Source organism: Canis lupus, chromosome 27 (genome assembly GCF_011100685.1).
Source record: "Canis lupus familiaris isolate Mischka breed German Shepherd chromosome 27, alternate assembly UU_Cfam_GSD_1.0, whole genome shotgun sequence".
NCBI lineage: Eukaryota > Metazoa > Chordata > Mammalia > Carnivora > Canidae > Canis > Canis lupus.
The window spans coordinates 12,571,322-12,593,663 of record NC_049248.1 but is presented as its reverse complement, the minus strand read 5'-3'; the positions used below and the strand labels follow the sequence as shown (position 1 = coordinate 12,593,663).

Genomic DNA, 22,342 nt, shown 5'->3' with positions numbered 1-22,342 from the left:
CCATTGTGAGATTTTTGCATAAGGTGAAAGGTATAGGTTGAGATTCTTTTTCTTTTTTCTTCCTTTTGGCTTTTTTTTTCTTTTCTTTTTTTTTTTTTTTTTTTGTGTGTGTGTGTGTGTGGTCATTATTTGTTTCAACAGCATTTACTGAAAAGTCTATCCTTCCTACACTAAATTGGTTTTGTGCTTTTATTAAAAATTGGTTGACAGGGATGCTTGGGTGGCTCAGGGGTTGAGCGTCTGCCTTTGGCTCAGGGCACAATCCCAGAGTCCCCGGATCGAGTCCCACATCAGGTTCCTTGCACAGAGCCTGCTTCTCCCTCTGCCTATGTCTCTGCTTCTCTCTCTCTCTCTCTCTGTGTGTGTGTGTGTGTGTGCTTCTCATGAATAAATAAAATCTTTTTAAAAATTGGTTGACAACACATGGGTGTGTCTATTTCTGTATTCTGTATTCTGTTCCATTGTCTTTGTGTCTATCCTTTCAATAAATACCACCACTCTCAATTACTGTAGCTTTGGTGAATAGACAGATGTATTTATTTTGAATAATCTCTATATTCAATGTGAGAGTGAACTCACAACCCCAAAATCCAAAGTTGCATGCTCTACTGACTGAGCCAGCTAGCCATACCTATGTACATCTATTTTTAATCCAAAAAGTTTCATAACTCAAGATGTGTCATTTTGAGAAACTTATATAACTTCTCTTAACTTCAATTTTCTCAGCTGTAAAAAGAGGGTAGTAGTAGTACCTGTGTGAAAGAATAATTATAAGGACTGACAAGCCAAGACATGGAAGGCATGGTGGTAAATGTTGCTTATTTTGTTTCCAGTACTCCTCCTTTCTTCCCAGATCAGCAACTCCTTCTTTTGGGGAAAAAGCTCCTCTTACTCACTTCAAGCACATGGTCCTATTGTAGTTGCCAATCATACTACCATGTCCTCACCCTGGCCACAGGGAATGGTCAAGGGATGGACGCAGGAGCCAAGCATAGCTAATTGGAGATTTTCTCCCCTTGGTACTACAGAAGGTTGAATTACTGGCCCTAACTTTTCCTCCTCCCTCTATCCACACACTTTACCATGTAGTTTACAGCTTTTGTCACTCAGAAATTAGTATATTTCCTTGAATTATGCCTTTGGAGTTGGCCATATAACTTGCTTTGGCAAATAGAATGAAGCAGAGAAGACAAGAATACCAGTTTTGTCTAGAATTTAAGAGGTCATAGGATCCTTCTTGTCCCTGTCAATAGATAAGAAGAAGAGTTTTTCATGTGAATGAAGACTGAATTTTGATTAAGCATCAAATTGGACAATTCTAGTTGCTGAATTGACACTGTGAGAGAGGATTTTTATTATACAAGAGTGAGCTAGTGAGCTAAAGGGGAAGCCTATGACTAAGACAATTAGAGACAAGTGAAGGCTATGCCCACTAAACATTCCTTAGGAGGGTGCTGTGCCACCACGTGGCATTTTGCATTTGGCCATTGAATTTTGAATACCCTTCCCCACATCACACTTGTTTAAATACTTTTTTTTTTAAGATTTTATTTATTTATTCATGAGAGACACAGAGAGAGAAGCAGAGGCACAGAGAGAGGGAGAAGCAGGCTCCTCACAGGGAGCCTGATGTGGGACTTGATCCCAGGACCCAGGATCACGCCCTGAGCTGAAGGCAGATGGTCAAATGCTGAGTCACCCAGGTGTCCCTCAAATACTTTTAAATAGTTGTATCTCGGGATCCCTGGGTGGCGCAGCGGTTTGGCGCCTGCCTTTGGCCCAGGGCGCGATCCTGGAGACCCGGGATCGAATCCCACGTCAGGCTCCCGGTGCATGGAGCCTGCTTCTCCCTCTGCCTGTGTCTCTGCCTCTCTCTCTCTCACTGTGTGCCTATCATAAATAAATAAAAAATTTAAAAAAAAAAAAATAAATAAATAAATAAATAGTTGTATCTCCCTATATCTCATTCCCTATTATCTCTATTTTATCTAATGTTAATCCTTTTCAAGAGCTTTCTCTTGACTTATTGACACATCTTTTGTTCTTTTCTTTTTAAATTTTTCTTTTGATCAAAGTCATACATTTTCCTACTGGCAAATCTCAGTAGTAAAGAATGTAGAGCTGAAAACAGCATTCCTTTGCCCTTTCTGTGCACTATTATTCCAGGTCCTCTGAGATGCAGCCACCAAGGTGGAATTAGACACACAAGAAATTTCCTAGGGGAAACATCTGCAGAGGAAGTGAGGAGGAGCCAAGAGAAGTTGGGGAAGCTGTCAAACTATGATGCGTATCTGACCTTGAGTGAAGGAGAGTGGGAAGGAAGGAAGGCTGAGTGAAAGTGTCTTGGATTGCAGTGCAGTTCTAAAGAAAGTTCAGCAAGGCCACTGGGAGTCCTTAAGCCAGTCACCTGAAACCCGCACTTGACTCTGTGCTGGGGCCATGCTTCCCAAGGCTGCTGCCAGCCAATGATTGAACACAATCACGCTATTGAAGACCACACCTGGCAGCCATGAAACTCCTCTGGCTGCTCTTTCCCCCTGACCCAATCCATCATGGCTTTTCCTATCTTAGACCTGTCACTTTTCACACTCCCCTTCCATGCATAGTTAGATGGTCCAGGAGCTGCTTTCACTTATGGAGAAGGCACTGTTCTAGACACTCAGTAAGAATTAGATCAAAGCACAGGAGGGATCCCTGGGTGGCGCAGCGGTTTAGCGCCTGCCTTTGGCCCAGGGCGCGATCCTGGAGACCCGGGATCAAATCCCACATCGGGCTCTCAGTGCATGGAGCCTGCTTCTCCCTCTGCCCTATGTCTCTGCCTCTCTCTCTCTCTGTGTGACTATCATAAATAAATAAAAATTTAAAAAAAAAAAAAAAGCACAGGAGAAAAGAGATGGGAGGAAACCACTTAACCTTGATCCTGGTCTAGTAATAGGAGTTAGTGTGACTCTGGAAATCCAGCATTATTTACTAAAACAGGTAATTCAAATGATATAAGGTAATTTTATCATAGAACCTATGTGGTTGATTCAGGGTTCAGAATTTCACTCACATCTATCTCCACACAGAGAATTGATTCATAAGAGTTCTACTGATCGTCCATAATTCCACACCATGAAGTAGAGGGAAAATGATTTTGGCCTACAAAAAGTAGATTGTAGCAGATGATTACCACAGCCATGGGGCAATCTCAGAAGCAGATCCACAGAATGTCTAATTATTTGAACCATGCACCCATGCATTAGTAACACTGGAGTACAACATCATAATTCCCCAAGCTTAGCAATACCAGACTATGTATCATGTTTCAATCATGTTCATCCATGTCTCTGGGCCTTTGTAGATTCTGTTCAGCCAAATGGATGGCCCTTCTTTTACTCTTGTTTGTTGGGTTTTGGCCCAGCAAATTCCTATTTATCCTCCAATAGTTAATGTAACATCTGCTCTGCAAAGCCTTCCCAGATTTGCCTTCTCCCATGTGTGTACTCACAGAAGGTTGTTCAAACCTATCTCATTGTTCATACATAACTCATTGTACTGTGATCTCACATACACACACACACACACACACACACACATCTGAGCTCTTTAAGGACATCAGAGCAGGATGCTTTTTTTATATATACCTAATGCTTGGCATATAGTAGGTACTCAATACATTTTTATTGGAAAAAAGGAAAGAAGGAAAAAAGAAAACTGATACAGAAAAAAAAAAAAGAAAGAAAACTGATATAGAACTGATATTTTTCTGAACTTTGTAGCAGCATCAAAACTACATTAGTAAGGCAGCCTGGGTGGCTCAGCGGTTTGGCGCCTGCCTTCACCCAGGGCGTGATCCTGGAGACCCAGGATCGAGTCCCACATCGGGGTCCCTGCGTGAAGCCTGCTTCTCCCTCTGCCTGTGTCTCTGCCTCTCTCTCTCTCTCTCTCTCTCTGTGTCTCTCTCTCATGAATAAATAAAGAAAATCTTTAAAAAAAAAAAAAAAACTACATTAGGTAATTCTTCCTCATACCAGGTGTGAGAACCACGGTTCATACAGTTATTTTAGCTATCTTGAATAATTCATTTAGGTGACCAAAGAAGAAATTATGCCAAGCACTAATGCAGTTATTTCATACCAACATGACCTGGTTCTCATTTGATTAATTAAGAAATATTGTGCTTGGTAATGAGGCACTGGCCCTAGGAAACAGGTATAAGACACCAGTCCTGAAGAAAACATACCTATTATTCCAAGTATGGGCCATGTTACATCATGTTATTAAGCAGTGTTACAACATGCCCTTGGCTTTGGATTGTCCTCACTGTTCCTGAAGTAAAGAATAATGTGTAGTCAATGTTTGCTTCACACAGAACAGAACAACTAAGGAAACCAAATCCACACTTTAGCTGCTAAAAATGAACAGAAGCATGCATTTGTATGAATATGTTATGCAAATTGGAGAGAGCCGGGAAGTGATGGGAATGGATGCTGAGGAATATCAATGAACAGGTAGAGTGAGGATATATTTTGAAAAGTTGCCACATATATGTATCAATCAACTTCCTCCAATTAGGCTTAATATTGAATTGCACTCCTATTAATAACTGACATTTTGTAGCACTACCATTAGCCACCATTTTCGCACATTATTATAATGTATTTATAAAGCACTTCCAGATACATTATTTCAGTGGCTCATGACAACAACCTTGTGGGGAGGTTATTAGTTTCCCTCATAAGCTAGGCATCCTACACAAAGATGATGACCTCACCTACAAGTCTGCGGTGGCCCAGCTGATGGAGACATTGCCAAGGCCCAGTGAGGAAGATTGCCTTAGATTTCAAATAGTCAGCTCTGCCTCCACCCACCCACTCCACTCCCATCCCCACCTGTGGGTGGATTCCCACCCAAAAAACAACTGGCCTTTCCAGGGCCTAACTGTCAGATTGAAAAGAAAACCTAAGGCTTAATTGTTCTTTACAAAATTACCTTCGAAACAGGACCTAAACTCAGATAAATGAGAAAACTTCCCAAGGATCTCTTTAGCCACACAAATAGGTGACCATTTTAATGAGATCCTTCACTAAATAAAGAAATTAGCAAACATCACTTGGCTCTTACCTTACCACATTTCCCCCAAAACAAGCTGGGTCCCCTCTCCCAGGCCAATGAAGTAGGACGTAGGAAACCTAACACAAACAAGGTTAGCAAAGATAGGACCAGGTCATCTTACCTAATTTGTAAGGTGATCTTGAAGAAACATCAGAATCTATATGGAGCTCAAAAGCAAAAGGAGCTTCTGAGGCAAACTCACATTTTTTTTTTAAACCCTCCCTTAGGCCTTCCAAGCTTTATCCCTTAAGAAGGGGTTTCCTGGGGCACTTGAGTGGCTCAGTTTAGCGCCTACCTTCAGCTGAAGTCATGGTATTGGGGTGCTGAGATTGAGCCCCATGTTGGGCTCCCTGCTCAGTGGGGAGCCTGCTTCTCCCAGTCGTCCCCACTCATGCTCTCTCTCACTATCTCTATCTCTCTCTCTCCCTAATAAATAAATAAAATCTTTAAAGAAAAAAGAAAGGGGGTTTCCTGACCTTAAAATGTCCTGTGGTAGTTGTAGCCACAAAAAGTATCTACTAATCATAACTCAGTAGCATCCTCTGTTTGTCTCCTTCCTAAAGCAACTTTGGAAAGTGATACTGTTCTTCCCATCTTGCCCCAGGAGAGACAGAGACAAAGGTGCAAATACTGAGATTTTCCTGTAGTCATTCCAAAGTTTAGCAGGCGCTTTGTTTTGGTTCTTAATAAAACAATTATTAAAGATTAGGGGGTATCATTTTTCCATAAATGGCAAGATATTGCTGGCCAGAAATATTTAATCACTAGACAGTCTTCCAATCTGGCAGAAAGTAAAAGAGAATGATTTGGGATCGAGTGTCACACTGAGCCAGTTGGCCTTGTTCTCATTGAGATTATTTACAGGAAAAACAGGACTGCCTCTAACCCAGGCAAAAAGTCAGTGAGACCTGGGTCCTGGTTCAGCTGCTTAATGTGACTGTGAGCAATAGTGCCAAGGCCCAGTTTCTTCATCGATACAGCGATTTTTCAGGATCTTCATCAGGATTTTAAAAAATGATATAAACAAGTGACTTGGCACATGCTGAGTGCTCCATAAATGTTAGTTCATGTTATTATCTATTCAACTATAGGAAGAGAACATCTGCTTATCAGACTACAGGGGATTCAACCCAGGCACTTCAGGGAGCTGTAAATCAAAACCTAATATTTGGAATCATTTTTTTTCTGTTTCTTCCCCTTGTAAATGAGGGACAATTATATATGCTATTAAAATTGAGCTGGTAGGGTGCCTGGGTGGCTCAGTTGGTTAAGTGTCTCCCTTTAGCTCAGGTCATGATCCCAGGGGCCTGAGATCAAGTGCCCTATTGGGCTCCCTGCTCAGTGGGGAGTCTGCTTCTCTCTCTTCCCTTACCCCCTGCTTGTGATCTTTTCTCTCTCATTCTCCCTCTTTCAAATAAATACATAAAATCTTTTTTAAAAATCTAAAAACTAAAATTGAGCTTGTAGAAAAGTATGGAGTTTGCAGCAGATAGTCCAGGTACAACTAATAAGTTGCTTGCATTCTTTTTTTTTTTAAGATTTTATTTATTTATTCATGAAAGACACACACACACAGAGAGAGAGAGAGACAGAGAGAGAGAGAGGCAGAGACACAGGCAAAAGGAGAAGCAGGCTCCATGCAGGGAGCCCAATGTGGGACTCGATCCTGGGACTCCAGGATCATGCTCTGAGCCAAAGGCAGGCGCTAAACCCCTGAGCCACCCAGGGATTCCTTTTCTTTTCTTTTTTTTTTTTTTTAAGTAGTCTCTACACCCAGCATGGAGACCAATGTGAGGTTAGAACTCACGTTCTTGAGATCAAAACCTGAGCTGAGATCAAGAGTCAGATGCTTAGCCAACTGAGCCACCCAGGCACCCCCAGTTGCCTGCATTCTAATGTATTTTTTTCCAAATGGAGGATAGAGTGGGGAGACATAATTAATGCAGGAGAATTTTCATGTAAGGGCACAGCATGTGAGAAGTATGCGGGCTGGCTATCACTGATCCAGGTAATTCTGATACCATTAGAAGAATGAAAGAACAGACTGGTGAAATGTAAATCACACAAAATTTTTCTTTAACTAGTCAGAGCTTGTGAAAGAAAGAAAGAAAGAAAGAAAGAAAGAAAGAAAGAAAGAAAGAAAGAAAGAAAGAAGAAGAAGGAAGGAAGGAAGAAATACTGGGCCCATCTGCCTTCCTATGCACAGGGGGAGAAAGGCTGAAGGCCAGTGTCCAAAGGGACCTTGAAATTCATAGTAGGCTTCCAATTACCTGTTTGAGCCAGGCTTGGAAGGAACAGAGAGACCGAGATATTAAGTTAGCACATCTAATTCACAGGAAAGCTATTCTATATTATAGCTATACTGTTATATGTTTCTAACCTCTTTCAACAAGAATGAAATGTCTTCTGATCTAGGAGGTGTGACATTAACTGCCCAACCTCAAGAGGGAACGTTCACTGGGAAGATATGAAGCTTAAAGCTAGTTCATAAAGTAGTTTTTCCCCTTTGAGAGATTTTTTTTAGCTTATGAAATGTATCTTTACCCTGCAAGTTGCTCCAAGATATATTTTTAAAATATTATTTACAGTTGCTCTCTAGTAGAGGATACATTTCAAATGTATCTTGATTAGACAGTCCCATGTAACAAAAGTTCCTTTCCTTGAAAATGTCTGCAGGAGTTTGGAAAACATAGTAACTTCACTTGACTGTAACAGTGATACTCTTTTCCCGTGCCAGCTTTTGCCTGCTCCTTTTTAAGACACAAAGAATACCCATCTTCTCAATCTCCCTAGCTTTCGGGCCACAGGACAATAGCACAATGCAAATCACTCAGTAACTACATATTTAAGTAACCACCATATAATAGGAGTTTAGCAGAGGTGTCCTGGGGGAAAAGAAACAAAATCAATGACCCTGTGTGAGATGTGTATTCTCTTCATTCAAAGCCTACCCACCCCCCATCCGTCCACACCCGCCAAGCCAACTTTATCTCTCTATGGCCCGGAACACCCCCTCCCGGAATCTATCTCTTGTGTAGCTACCAATCAGAATCAGTCCCTTGCTCAAAAATCCTCAAGGACTTCTATATCAGTTAAGATTTGCATTTGGCAGCTAGTAACAGAGACCAGAAATAATAGTGGCTTAAATAAGATAAAAGTGTATTTTTCTTTTCTTTAAAGGAATTCTGGAGATAAGCAGTGCAGAGCTGGTGTAGCATCGCTTATAGTTTCTGCATCTTTGTGCTCTACAATGCACCTTCTATCCTCAGAAACAAAGGATGCCTCCTCAGGTTGCATCCATCTTATCCACCTTCCAGGCAGCCAGAAGGGGACAGATAGGCAGATGTCAAACTTTTTTTCAAATGTCTTCAAGGGCCTCAGTACACCATACTTTATGGGTTACTCCTTCAGTAACTGCCAGATCCATGAATGAATGAGTTCTGCACGAGTTCTGAAGCAGGAGGATTTATCACTTACAGAACTAATGAATGTGGGATGTCTGGGTGGCTCAGTGGTTGAGCATCTGTCTTCGGCTCAGGTCATGATCCCACAGGCCTGGGATCAAGTCCCGCATCGGGCTCCCTGCATGGAGCCTGCTTCTCCCTCTGCCTGCGTCTCTGCCTCTCTCTCTGAGTCTCTATGAATAAATAAAATCTTAAAAAAAAAAAAAAAATCCAAGGGCTCTGGGTTCCAGTTCTGCCTCAGCCACCCACTAGCTAGGTAACTCTTGGTAGCTGACAACCTCTTTGGGTCTCAGTTTTCTCAAAAGAGAGGTTTTGACTAGATCGTGTAAGGTCCCTTAACAGCATTAAAGTGACCATTACCTGATACTAATAGCTCCTGCATTAGCCAATGCTGAAAAAAGGTTGTTGGAACCTAGGAGAGGGGCTCAGCGGTTGAGTATCTGCCTTCGGCTTGGGTCATGATCCTGGGGTCCTGGGATGGAGTCCCAAATCAGGCTGCCCGCAGAGAGCCTGATTCTCCCTCTGCCTATGTCTCTGCGTCTCTATGTCTCTGTGTCTCTATATCTCTCATGAATAAATAAAATCTTTAAAAAGATGAAACCTAGGAGAATGTTTAAGGGGTAAGAGCAGGTTAGACAGGACATGGAACGATCATGTGGAAATAAAGTGCCACACTGAAGAGACCCTTCTGGTGCTCTCCACCACAGGCCCAGAGGTATTACCTTGGAAGTGAATTTAGGATTTACTCCAGGGAGCACAAGCACAGGGAAAGTCTCTTCTCATATGCAGGGTGGGTGTGGTATACTGCAGAGTCAAAAAATACTAATAAAATAGCAAACATACACATAGTTATTAGTTTTATGCAGGTTTTGTTCTAAATTCTTTACCTATTTTTAATTTTTTTTTCTAGAGAGAGACGGTTTTAAGATTGTAAAGACAGGGGTCCCTGTGTGGCTCAGCAGTTGACTGCCTTCTGCCCAGGGCGTGGTCCTGGAGTCCTGAGATTGAGTCCCACATCGGGTCCTGGCATGGAGCCTGCTTCTCCCTCTGCCTGTGTCTCTCTCTCTGTCTCTCTGTCTCTCATGAATAAATAAATAAATAAATCTTAAAAAAAATATAAAAAAGATTGTAAAGAGAGAGGCAAAGCAAGAAACAGAATTAAGGTATGTAAAGCACTTGGCCTTGGGCACTCATCATTGTCATCATTGCTGACAAACAAGAAGGCACAAGGAGACTTCTCCCTCCCTCCTCCCACATCACCACCCTCTGCCTTCTCCAGAGGAGCATCAGGTCTCTGGAGTCCCACTGCCTCATGCACAGGGTTCATGGTTCTGCTGGGGTGTATCACCCAACCCTGGCCCCCAGCCACCATAGGTCAGTGGATCACTACAGATAAGTGGTTAGTTCCTCCCTCTCCCTTTCACCAGCACTAGCTCCCTTTTGAGTGAAGATTTGTTTTATTTTGTTTTCCCTGGCAGAAGGATGGCAAGGAGGCGATGGGCAGAAAAGAGGAAACAAAAGAGAAGATGTAGGAACTATTTCAGGCCTGGGTTTTCACCAGTTGTTGATATTTAGAGCTTTTGTTTTCTAGAAATATGCAAAGACTATCTGACGCTCTTCCTAGAGACTGGAACAGAAGCAAGATGGCCCGGCCTGGGAATTACTAGTGACTTAGATTCACTCCAAAAGCACTTGATTTGACTGCTGAGGAGATGAACAGTGAGCTGGGAATTTGCAAACACCTGTACCCACTGAACGGACAGCTTCTGCTTGGGTCACAGACCAAATGCAGGTCATTATCTCAGTTTAGCCAGCAGAGGTCTCTCTTTTCCTAAACTTCAGTTAAACACCACTCCCCCACCACCACCACCCCACCCCCGCCAAAAAAAAAGAACTCCGGGTTTGCCCATTTTTCTCATCCCTCCTCTGAAGTCTCCCTCCAAAACCAAATAAATAGTGAATCCTTTGGCCAAAGTAGCTGTAAACATTCCAGCCAGTTGCCCAGTAAAAATGGAAGACAAAAACGTTGAGCTATTTGAAGAAAACGACGCAGTATTCACCCCTAAGCTGTTTGCCTGCTTAGAAGATTCACACCAACTCTCCTGGCAAAACATGGGTTGGCCCCTAAAATGACACAAGCAACCGGCTCATCATGGCAATGAGAAGAGAAGGCAAGCTGAACTGTTAGCAGGTGGAGCCCAAGTGGTGAGATTCACTCCTTCAGCTTTCATGGCTCAACAGAAGACACCAGGAGGTGGGACTTGCAGGGGGGGGGGTGCCCCCCCAACCCGTTGAACCTGCAATTATCAATTGTGGCCAGTATTCGCCCTGATGGTCCAAGGACTTCATGTCCCCTTCATTTACTGAAACCAGAATTTTATTTATTTTTAATATTTTATTTATTTGACAGCACAAGCAGGGGGAGCAGCAGGCAGAGGGAGAGGAAGAAGGCTGAGCAGGACCCCACTCCTCCCCCCCACTCCCCGCCCCATGCCGGGCTCCATGCTGAGCTCACTGGGTCCTGGGATCATGACCTGAGCCAAAGGCAGACGTGTAATCAACTGAGCCACCCAGGCGCCCCTTAAACCAGAGTTTTAAAACATATTTTCTGTTGTGTATTTTTTTTTAAGATTTTATTTATTTATTCATGATAGAGAGGGAGAGAGAGACAGAGACACAGGCAGAAGCAGGCTCCATGCAGGGAGCCTGACATGGGACTTGATCCTGGGACTCCAGGATCAATCAGGCCCTGGGCTGAAGGCGGTGCTAAACCGCTGGGCCACCAGGGCTGCCCTCTGTTGTGTATGTTAAACAGCATCACAAAGGAACATAAAGGTGCCAGCTTAAACATTCTTTCCCACATCCTATAGAAATGATCCTGATCAAGACTAAGGGCTTTGACTAGAATTAGATAATATGAGGAAATAAGCAAGTTTAATTGAACCTGCACAAGTCATTTGCTTAAGAAATGGCTCCCTGGGGCGCCTGGGTGGCTGAGTCCTTTATGCATCTGCCTTCAGCTCAGGTCAAGATCCTAGGGTCCTGGGCAGCCACGGTGGCGCAGCGGTTTAGCACTGCCTGCAGCCCAGGGTGTGATCCTGGAGACCCAGGATCGAGTCCCACATCAGGTTCCCTGCATGGAGCCTGCTTCTCCCTCTGCCTGTGTCTCTGCCTCTCTCTCTCTCTCTGTCTCTCATGAATAAATAAATAAAATCTTTAAAAAAAAAAAAAAAAAAAAAAAGATCCTAGGGTCCTGGGATCCAGACACATGTCAGCCTCCCTACTCAGCCAGAGAGTCTGCTTCTCCCTCTCCCTCTGCTCAAGTTCTCTCTCTCTCTCTCAGGTGAGAGAAAGGAAGGAGAGAAAAAAGAAAAAAAAGAAAGAAAGAAAGAAAGGAAGGAAGGAAGGAAGGAAGGAAGGAAGGAAGGAAGAAGAAAGAAAGAAAGAAAGAAAGAAAGAAAGAAAGAAAGAAAGAAAGAAAGGAAAGAAGAAAGAAAGAAAGAGAAAGAAGAAAGAAGAAAGAAAGAAAGAAAGAAAGAAAGAAAGAAAGAAAGAAAGAAAGAAAGAAAGAAAGAAAGATGGTTTCCCATTGCTCTTAAGGTCAAGTTCAGAATTCCTAACATGGCTTGAAAACCCCCTCACGTCTGGACCTCACCACGGCTCCATCCGAGTACTTATTCCTGCTGGCCTTGTTCACTGCTCTAAGCCATAAGCACCTTCTTTCACTTCCTCAAAGTCCTTCTCCAACTTGGGGCCTTGGACCAGCTCAGCCTGTGTCACTCTCCTTCCCCTCCTCCCTTAGACAGGTTAATTCTCCTGCTCAGTCTCCAGATCTGAGCTGAAGGTCATTTCCTTAGGAGAGATTTCCAAGCTACCATCCCTAGGTTAGGCACCCTGTCTCAAACTCTCACAGCATCCTATAGGAGAACCCACTACAACCCGGGGAACTTTCAGCAGACTGCAGAAGGCCCCATGTGGAGAGATGGATTTTTAAAGGTTTGTTTCTTTTTGGCCAACACAGGGAGGCTTGAGGAAAGAGTCTGGATTTCAGCCCCTGCTTTATACCCTTAGCTAAACATCTTTTTATGGGGCCCAAACTATTGGAGCATAAAACAGAAGCTTTGAGATCCCTTCATAACATTTCCGAATGATCAAGTAAATTGCATTTAATAATGATGGCTCAGATTCCCTGTCCATCTCCTCCAACAGCCTGAAGAGGGCAATACTCCGGCTTGTCTCAGACACGGAGCCTGGCCCCTAGCAGGGGTTTCATGAGTACACATGCAACAGTGAAGAAGTACTGAGCAACCAGTAAGTTATCACATGCTTTTTTTCTAGTAAGATAATACATGTTCACTGTTCAGTCTACACTATTTTACTATCATCTTCCTTTGACTCCTGTGAGTATGTGGTTTTCAGCCAAAAATCAGGAATCTAGCTTCCCTGGAAAATAACCTGATCCACAGGGATGGACTACGTGATTCTGAGTAGGAAACAGAAATCACAGAATCATAAGCCAGAAGGAACCTATAAATCATCTTGTTTAACTTCCCCACTTTACAGGAAATCAAGGATCAAATATTTTTGCCTATGAGATGAACACTGGATGCAGTGATCTCCCACACCTGGTATTCTGAGATTCTAAGATTTGCCCCATGTCAGTCCCATGGAGAGTGACAGCTAAAGACGGTCTGCTAACTAGAAATTTAAAACAATCTCTGCAGCACTCCATCCTAAATAATAAAACTAAGACAGGGAGTTAATCTGTTGAATTCTGGGCAGCATCCCTGGGTGTGCCAAATGCCAAAGACCAAAGAATGTGAGGTTTGGGATAATGTTATCCACAGGATCTCTTGTGCCAAAAAGATGGAAGAGGCTCGATTTTCCATGGCTTGTTAAGATTAAGATATTCCTTAGTCAATGGGAATGATATTCATACCTCATTTATGTGTCCTGGAAGCAAAACCATATACCCAAACACATACACTCCTGGAAATTCATATATGGATTTAATGATATATAAAACTAAATAAAGGGCAGCCCGGGTGGCTCAGCAGTTTAGCGCTGCCTTCAGCCCAGGGCCTGATCCTTGGGGGGGGGGGGGGGGGGGGGAGATCGAGTCCCAGTCCCACGTCCGGCTCCCTGCATGGAGCCTGCTTCTCCCTCTGCCTGTGTCTCTGCCTCTCTCTCTCTCTCTCTCTCTCTCTGTCTCTCATGAATAAACAAAATCTTAAAAAAAAAAAGACTAGACAAAAATAGAGGGGAAATGAATTATAGAAATGCTTGTTCTCTGCTAATGTCTGAGAAAAGAGAATGTGAGACACAAAGAGAAACTTCTGCATTCAAGAATTATAAAGATAGGGGCACCTGGGTGGCTCAGTCAGTTAAGCGGTTAAGCGTCTGCCTTCAGCTCGGGTCATGATCCCAGAGGTCCGGGGATGAAGCACCATGTCCAGCTCTCTGCTCAGCGGGTAATCTGATTCTCTCTCTCTGCCCCTCCACCCACTTGTGCTTGCTCTCTCTCTCTCTCTCTCTCTCTCTCCCAAATAAATAAAAAATTAAAAAAAAAAAGAATTATAAGGATAATTATTTTTCAAATTTGAAATATCTTTGTGGTGGTTTTTTGTTAAAAATTTTTTACAAAAAATGGGGTCATACCAAAACATTGCTCTGCGCCTGCTTTAATATTATTGACAACTTTTCCTATTAATGTAGATGAAGCAACCCCAGGGTGTTTTAATGGCTGCAATCTGTGTAATTCTTGGATATACTGTAGTTGATTCAAATAATCCCGTATTCATATATCTAAGGAGTTATTGTTCAGTTGTTTACTTTTTTGTTTCTTTTTATAATCAAATATGTAACTTCACAAAGATCATTCTGGTGAATATATCTTTAGTCATACATCTAATTATTTCCCAAAAGTAAATTTGTAGAAGAGGAATTGTTAAATCAAAAAGTAAACCTGCAGTATATAATATAAAATACAATATGTGTATATATGTGTTTGTAGGAGAGATTTAACATTTTTCCCACATTGTTGGCTTTAGCCCTATAATCTAATGCCATTTATTCCATAACACGGTCTCTCTGCTGGTTCGACATTTTGTGTTTATCATATAATAAATTCTGCTTGAAGCTTTTAAGAAAATAGAGAACTTGTAAGAAAAACCAGGATAAGGTGGTGATTTTGGAGAGGCTCTGATTATCAGCCAATATGCAGGAATTAAAAGTGGAAATGGATGAAATGTGTCAAGAAAGATGGTTGTACTCACTTTAAGAGGCTGATTTGGGGGATTTCTATGGGGAAAAAAAAAGTGACACTAAGCCAAAGATTAGCTGGTTTGGATGAGAGGAATTTTACACTGAATTTGAAAGGTAGTCATGGCTTCCACACATGCAAACTCTTTGCTTCTCTGGTCACCAATGAAGCTGGTGAGTTGGGGGGGGGGGGGGGGGGGGGGGGGGGGGGGGGGGGCGCAGGGGGGGATCACTCAGCCTTGGACAGAAAGGAGGGAAGCAAAGCTTAAACTATCAAGGAAGGAAAATGACCGCCTTTGTATCTAAGTGAAATTGTGACTTTTTTTGCCTCGACTTATGTGTTGTGTATATAATTTATAACTCTTATAGTTTTAAACTACCAGTGGAGCATGTTTTCATATTTTAAGAGCCTTTAATATTTCCTTTTCTGAAAACTATGTTCATATCCTTTGCTTATTTTTCTGTCAGTTTGCTTTTTCTCATTGATTTGCAGAAATTTTATATTTATCAGAGAAATTAGCCCTTCAATATATGGGTTGTAAACATTTTTTCCAGTTTGCATTCTATCTGTTTGTGGGTGTGTTATTGATTTAGTTCCACAAACAAACATCTGTACCAGGTTCTTTCTGAGATAATTAGAGATGGCCCTAAACTCAGCAAATGCCTTATTTTTAAAGCTTTTTTAAAAAATTAGCGTTAAATATACATAACATAAAATTTACCATTTAGCCATTTTTTGCAATATATTGTGTTTATCAAATACTCAATAAAAATTGCCCTTCTTAAGGGTAATTATAGCAGTAATTAAAACAGAAACATATTTACAAGGTTAATATACTGCTGATTGTGGTTGGTTACTTGAGAATCCAAAATATGAAGTGGATGTTATACTGTTTATAAATATATATAACGATTAGTATTTATTATATAACAGGTACTGTGCTAAGTACTGCAATACATTATCCAACTGAATAGGTTAATAAACACTATGAGAGAGCTAAATGCATCCTTATTATACAAAGAAATAGAAACTTTAAAAGGTGAGGTAACTTGCAAAAGGTCATATAGGCAATGAATTAGGTAACCCAAGTAATCTGATTCAAGCCTGAAGTGCAACTAGTGTCTCAGAAACGAAGGGCCCCACAACACTGTGTGTGAGACTCTTTTAGAACATAGACAAACTTTAAAATTTTTCCAGTAGTGTGTGCATATATATATGAATGTATGTAAGTATGTATGTATTTATTATTAAATACACATATAATTTACCACTTTAACCATTTTTTAAATGTACAGCTCAGTGGCATCAAGTATAGTCACATTGTTCTGCAACTATCACCCCCATGTCATTGTGTCTAACTTTGCTATGATAGCTTTTGCCATGCAGAACATTTTCTTTGTCATTGAATTTAACATTTTAATAGATTCTGCTTTGTTTCATACCTAGCATGACCTTCCCAACTCTGAGATTATATTTTTTTAAAAATCTACTTGTTTCTTCTGGTAGATCTATAATTCCTTTTTTTTTTTTTTTTAAATTTCATTCTTTAATCCTCCAGGAATTGATCCTAGTGTAAAGTATGAGATAAGGATCCCACTCCATTTTTTTTAATGCCAATAAAAATTATATTTCCAACTAGACAAATTCATTTTAAATCTAAATGGGAAAAAAGCCAAGCAAAATGGGCCAGGAAAATTCTGGGGGGGGAAAAAAAAGAGTAAAGGGAATGGTTGGGTATGGAGAATTAGTGCTACCAGAAATTAAGACAAAATTCTAAATCTGCAGTAATTAAAGTAATATAGTCCTAAATACATAAACTGATAGAACAATGGAATAGGATAATCAGAACTTACCAGAATTTAGTGTAAAAGTATAATTTTTTAAAGTATAAATTTAACTGCCATCTTTATCACATTGAGTATTTCTATCCAAGAATATGGCACACAATTTCATTTGTTGAAGTCCTCTGCTAGAGATATATCCACAGAGAGAACATCGCTCTGTCTGCCCACTGCCTTCCTGTCCACTGAAGAGTGGTGGTGGTGAAAAGCTACTGGGGACACTTTGTTTGGAGTCTAAATTGTTTTCCAGGGTCATTTCTAACATATTGGACTCCTCTATTTACATAATGTGGAAAGCTGTTATCAAGTCTGATTTAATCAGACACATATCTGTACCATATTTCCATAGTCTGGGCTCAAACCCAATACCAAGTGTTAAAGATGAAATAGTAGGTGTTAGGTGTTGGCAGACTTCTTTTTAAAGTTTCCAGAGGCTGTTTGGGCCACGATTTCAGTTGGAAAGTTAGAATGGCAGCTGGAAGTTACCAGCTACTCCTCAGTATTATTAGTTACCACTCTCAAAGACAGTGCTTCAAGTTAGCAAAGGTGTTGGTCTAGAACATAGGTGTTCAATGTCCAATAGACATATAATGGGAGGGACGCCTGGGTGGCTCAGCAGTTGAGCATCTGCCTTTGGCCCAGGGTGTGATCCTGGAGACCCGGGATCGAGTCCCACATCGGGCTCCCTGCATGGAGCCTGCTTCCCCCTCTGCCTGTGTCTCTGCCTCTCTCTCTCTCTCTCTCTCATGAATAAATAAAATTTTTTAAAAAGAGAGAGAAATATAATGGGAGTCACATATGCAACTTAAAATTGTCCATTTAACCAGGCTAAAAAAAGTAAAAAGAAACAGATGAAATTAAACATTTTTATTTAATCCAATATACCAAAAATACTATCACTTCAACATGTAATCGATATAAACATTATTGAGATAGTTAACATTCTTTTTCATACTAATTCTTGGAAACCTGGTGTATATTTCAGTTACAGCACATTTCAACTTGGAATAGCCATACTCAAAAGCTCAAGAGCCACACACGGCTTCTGGCAGGCTACCATACCGGACAGTACAACTCTAGAAATGGTAATCACCAGGGAAAATTGCTTAATTTACTGGATATCCATAGCATTCAAGATTGGAAATACAATATCTCAAGGATTTAGAACGGACTTTGAAAGGGACTAGTTCTCACACTCACTTGATATATGGCCCTTGTCTACAATGTCCTTATCAAGGGGTCATCCAGTCTAGTGCCCGATTCACACTTCCAGGGATGAGGAACTCATTACTTCCCGAGACTGCCAGTCCATCTGGAGGACCTCACCGAGGGCACAGGTGGGTTGGTTTACGGTGGTCGCAGGAGCTTTGTTAGGTTGAGTAAGCACAGGGTTAGTTGGGTCAGGAAGGATTGGAGGAGTTAACTAAAAAAATGGCTGGGGAAGTTAGTAACTGTTAGGACTGGGCTGAAGGCTGGGCTGCACGTCTGCTTAAAATCGTTAGCTACACTGCAGGAAGAGTAACAGACCCCCAAAACATATGTATATATGCTGGCTTCACTAATCTGAAGATAGAGTGATTTGAAGAATACTTTGAATCATAAACTTCTGAGAATTTCACAGCATAGTAAAACCTAATTGGGTTACAATTAGTAAGGGATATCATTTCTATTAGACCTGTAATACAAATAACATTATCCTAAATCTTTTTTTTTTCATTATCCTAAATCTTAAAGGACTTTATCAAAAGATTGAACTTCCAGACGCAGAAATCAAAGGCACTTTAAAAAGTCATATTCCCTTTTTCCTCAATTTTATTTTCACATTTGCCTTAAGCAAAAAACCTCTGGGCATCAAAGACAGAAAACTTAAAAAAAAAAAAATCCAATAAAAATGACAGCGACTGGCTGAATTATGATGGATTCTAGCTGAGTAGCACTTGAAATAATAGACCTGAGCTATATTTACATCTCCCCAGCCAGTTTCTTTCCTCTTCCCACCCCCCCTTCCTTGGTTGTGAGGAGGTGTTCTTTTCCGGGCCACCTTCACCCGCAGCCCCAGCGCTCCCCAAGTCTACCTTTCCAAGGCAGGGGACGGTGCATCCTCCTCTCCCGGGCTCCTGTCAGCGCTTCCCTAGCACCTCTGGCCGGCAGCCGGGGAAACGGCGCGCCCTGGACATCCATTAACGTTTTATACTACATCTCTGCCCCCGCCGAAGCTTCTCGGTTTGTTTACCGCGGCCCCACGCTCCCCCCGCCCCCGCCCGCACAATGTCAACCGCACTTCGGGGCAAAATTTTTGCACAGATGCTCCGCCCACCCGCCTCTCCCCAAATCCAGCTAAAACACCCCACCTCGGGCCGCCAAAGTGGGTTCCGTTGTACGATGCGAGGGACTGTATTTTTTTTTTTTTTTTTTTTACGAGAAAACAAGCATCCAAAAAAAAAAAAAAAAAATTCAAACTGCTCGGGCGGGCCAATGGGGAAGGAGCGGGAGGTGGGCGGAGGAAGAGCGCGGCGGGCGGGGCGGGCGCGCGGGCTGGTACCGCAGGGGATTCGTGCAAACGCGCCGGGCGCACGGTTTGGGGCTTTTTTTTTTTTTTTTTTTTTTTTGCTTTTTTTTTTTTTTCTCCTCTTTCCTCCCTTTCCTCCCAAACCAGCCACAGCGCGAGACTCCGCCTGAAGCTGCAGCCTTTTGGATCCACCTTAAATCTTCGGTGGACTCGGCGCAGGGGTCAGTGGGCGCAGCCAATGCCAATCAAGTTTACAACCACCAGCACGGGAGGGAAAAAAGAGGAGAAAAAAAAATAATCTTCAAGTTCTCTAGTCCTACACACACTCAGACGGACGCACGCACTCACATACAGAGGCACACAAAAGGAGGGAGGGGTGGGGGGGCAGGCGCCCGGGGGAGGGGGAGGGGCAGGGGGGCAAGGTTTGCAAAACGCGCGTTTGGGGCTCGGTGCCCGCGGCCCGAGCGCTCGGGGAAGGCGCGCGGGAAGCGCGGCCCGACCCGAGCGCCATGATGGTCGCCGCGGTTCGGAGCCCATTTTCTGCAGGGGGAGCTGCAATGATGCAATCCCCCGGCCCCGCGTCCCCGCCGCGCGCCCGCTCCCTGCCTTTTCTTCGCGGCCCTTTGAGGCGCGTCGACGTTTCGCGCCCAACACGCACCCATTTATTTTTGCATTTTGCGCCTTCCGATAACTGCCCCCTGTATGTCCCCACGCGAGACGGGCCTGGGACGCGGACGGCCGCACGGGGACTTGGGTGTCGGTGCAAACGCTGCACTTTCGCTTCTGCAGGGTCTGCCTGAGGCTCACCCCACCCCACCCCACCCCACCCCCACGCGAGCCGAGATCCGGGAGGCGCTCTCCCCTCACCCTCAGGGTGGGGGCGGTGGGGGTCTCGCAGGACCGTGGGCGCGCCTTCCCTGCCCCCTCCCCAGTGCGTGTGCAGGATTTTACCTTCCTGTTGGCGGGGAGGGAGGGAGGGGAGCGGGCGCAGGGTGTGGCTCAGGTGAAAGAACTGGCACATTTAAAAAAGAAATGCACGCTCTGGGAAACACTGACGATCCCAGATGTGCTTTTAGGACACCTTTTCGGTCCGAGGGAAGCTTGCGGACAGCAAGTGCGTACGCTCGCAAGGATGAAGATGAAATGGCGAAGGCAGCGTTGCGCGGCCGCGGAGGAAGGTCGCTCGGCGCGGCGGGGCGGTGGGCGCGCCCCTGTCCTGTGGATCCGCGGTCCCTTCCGTCCTCCAGTCACAGCCCCAGCCCCACGTTTGCCCATTTCTTCCCTGCCCCGGTGCCCCGCGCTCGACAGCGGGGATGCGATGGGGCGGGGGGGGGGACTCCGCCGGGCGGCTCTAAGGTTGGAAGGGACCCCGCGGGCGGCGGTGGCGCTCGGCCCCTCCTGCGCGCCGCCGCGGTCCTCCCCGGCCGCCGGCGAGCCGGGCAGCCTTTCGAAATGCGCGGGGCTGCGGATCATTGGAGCCCAGGGTGGGGGTGGGAGCGGGCGGCTGCCCGGGAGGGCCCACGGACTCGGGAAGGTTCTCCCGTTCGCTCAGCTCCCCGGCCCGCCACCGCCCGAGAACTGGCAAGGTGCTGGTGTGCAGGGAATGCCTGTGGAAAGGAGCGGGGGCTTCCGCTTCTTCTGACCCCAGAGGAGAGGTGATGAGGGGGGACAGTTTGTGAGAAACCGCCCCGCGCCGCTGCGCGGGCCCGGGCGCAGCCGCCCTGCACGGCCTGCGGGCGCCCCGGGCGCGGGAACTGCGCGCACCGACCCCGCCGGCGCGGGCGCTGCCTGTGGCGGGCGGAGAGGCGAGACTCGAGGGGCTCCCGGTCCCGGGGGCGCCAGCCTGCCCGACCCCCGCAGCGGCCCGGGCGGGCGGGTGCGGGGCTTCGGGGCAGTTTGCGGAGCCGGCGGCGCACTGCCCCGGGCAGCGGGGTGGGGGCTGGGGCTGGGGCCGGGGCCGGGGCCGGCGGCCGCATCCCCGCCTAGGGACGCCCGCAGCCAGCCCCGCCGTCCGGGGCCGGGGAGAGGACGCCCGGGACTCGAGGACGCCCTTGGAGAGTTGACACCGACGTGTAAAGGATCGACCCGGTGACTCCGGGGGCTGCGTCCCTGTGAACGTGCCTGGCGCGGCGAGCATCCACTTCTTCGCCCAGCGCTCCTAACACGCAGTCTCTAAAAATTCACATCGAAGATGCCTCTTGAGGAAAGGAAAATGGGGTGCAGGCAGCAATTAAGAGGATTTTTTTCCCTCTGTTAGAAACACTTCTAGAAGTCCTCTTTGGTTCAGAGAAACTAATTTTATTTCATTATTTCCTGATCCTCATTCCTTCCCCCCCCCCCCATTTTGTTTTTCTTGCTTTTTCAGTATCTTCCTGAAAAACACCCCGTCTGCGTGTTTTGAATAGAATCACAAAAACACCTTTAGCCTTTAATTAAAATAATACCTACTTGGAAGATGTAGCCCCGTCACCAAATGATCTTCCTTTCCCTTCCCCGCAGCCGAAGAGTCACTTTTTTTTTTTTGAAAGTAACTTCAGATCAAAATAAGCTGAAACTATCTTGTTTAGAGCCCCCTTTGGGGTGCAATAATGTAAATTCAGGTATTTGACGGAAACTGCTTAACCCAAATTCAGATTTTCGTGATTTAACCATCTGCAGATTCCTAGAAAAAAACAATTTACTTTTTACACCTCAGCTACATTTGTAAGAGTGTGAAGTAACTAATTGTTTTTTGGGTTTTTTTTTTTTTTTTTTAAGAAAATTTGACTTGAAAATGCCTTGTTTAAATTTTTCTTAAGTAAAAAATATCTCTGCCATGTGGATGTGGGGCCCCAAACACTCAGATTTGGTTATTGACATTAACCAGTTTGAGGTGGTGTAGATTATAACCAGGAAATTTCGGAATTGAGTGATTTGTCATGACCAGTTTAATTTGGAGAATACCTGTTCTATCTAAATTAGTGTGTAATGCATGCAAATTTCTAAAGGACCTGTATATAAATATTTTGGACAAAGGTGTAGATTAGATGGTCTGAACAATTGCTCTAATTTCTCACAACACTTGCAGTGTGTAAATACAGAATTTAGAGAAGTCACCATGTTACTTTCATTTTCAATCCTGCAAATGTGTGATCAGCCTACACTTATGTAAAAATTTTTGGTTCTGATA

General features: G+C 44.0%; 1 protein-coding gene and 1 long non-coding RNA gene across 2 annotated transcripts in view; one reads left to right on the top strand and one right to left on the bottom strand.

The window, feature by feature from the left end:
* Window positions 1–18,935, bottom strand: part of LOC102156500 — a 40,481-nt gene extending 21,546 nt beyond the window's left edge. The window contains exon 1 of the long non-coding RNA XR_005379881.1: window positions 18,740–18,935. This is a non-coding gene — a long non-coding RNA (uncharacterized LOC102156500). The remainder of the gene's footprint in view (window positions 1–18,739) is intronic.
* Window positions 18,936–19,624: 689 nt separating this feature from the next.
* Window positions 19,625–21,265, top strand: LOC119866452 (translation initiation factor IF-2-like). Its single transcript, XM_038577907.1, has 3 exons — window positions 19,625–19,963; window positions 20,250–20,754; window positions 20,822–21,265. Exons 1-3 carry the CDS (start codon window positions 19,683–19,685, stop codon window positions 21,263–21,265), a joined length of 1,230 nt encoding a protein of 409 aa, XP_038433835.1. The 5' UTR covers window positions 19,625–19,682.
* The last annotated feature ends 1,077 nt before the right edge of the window (window positions 21,266–22,342 follow it).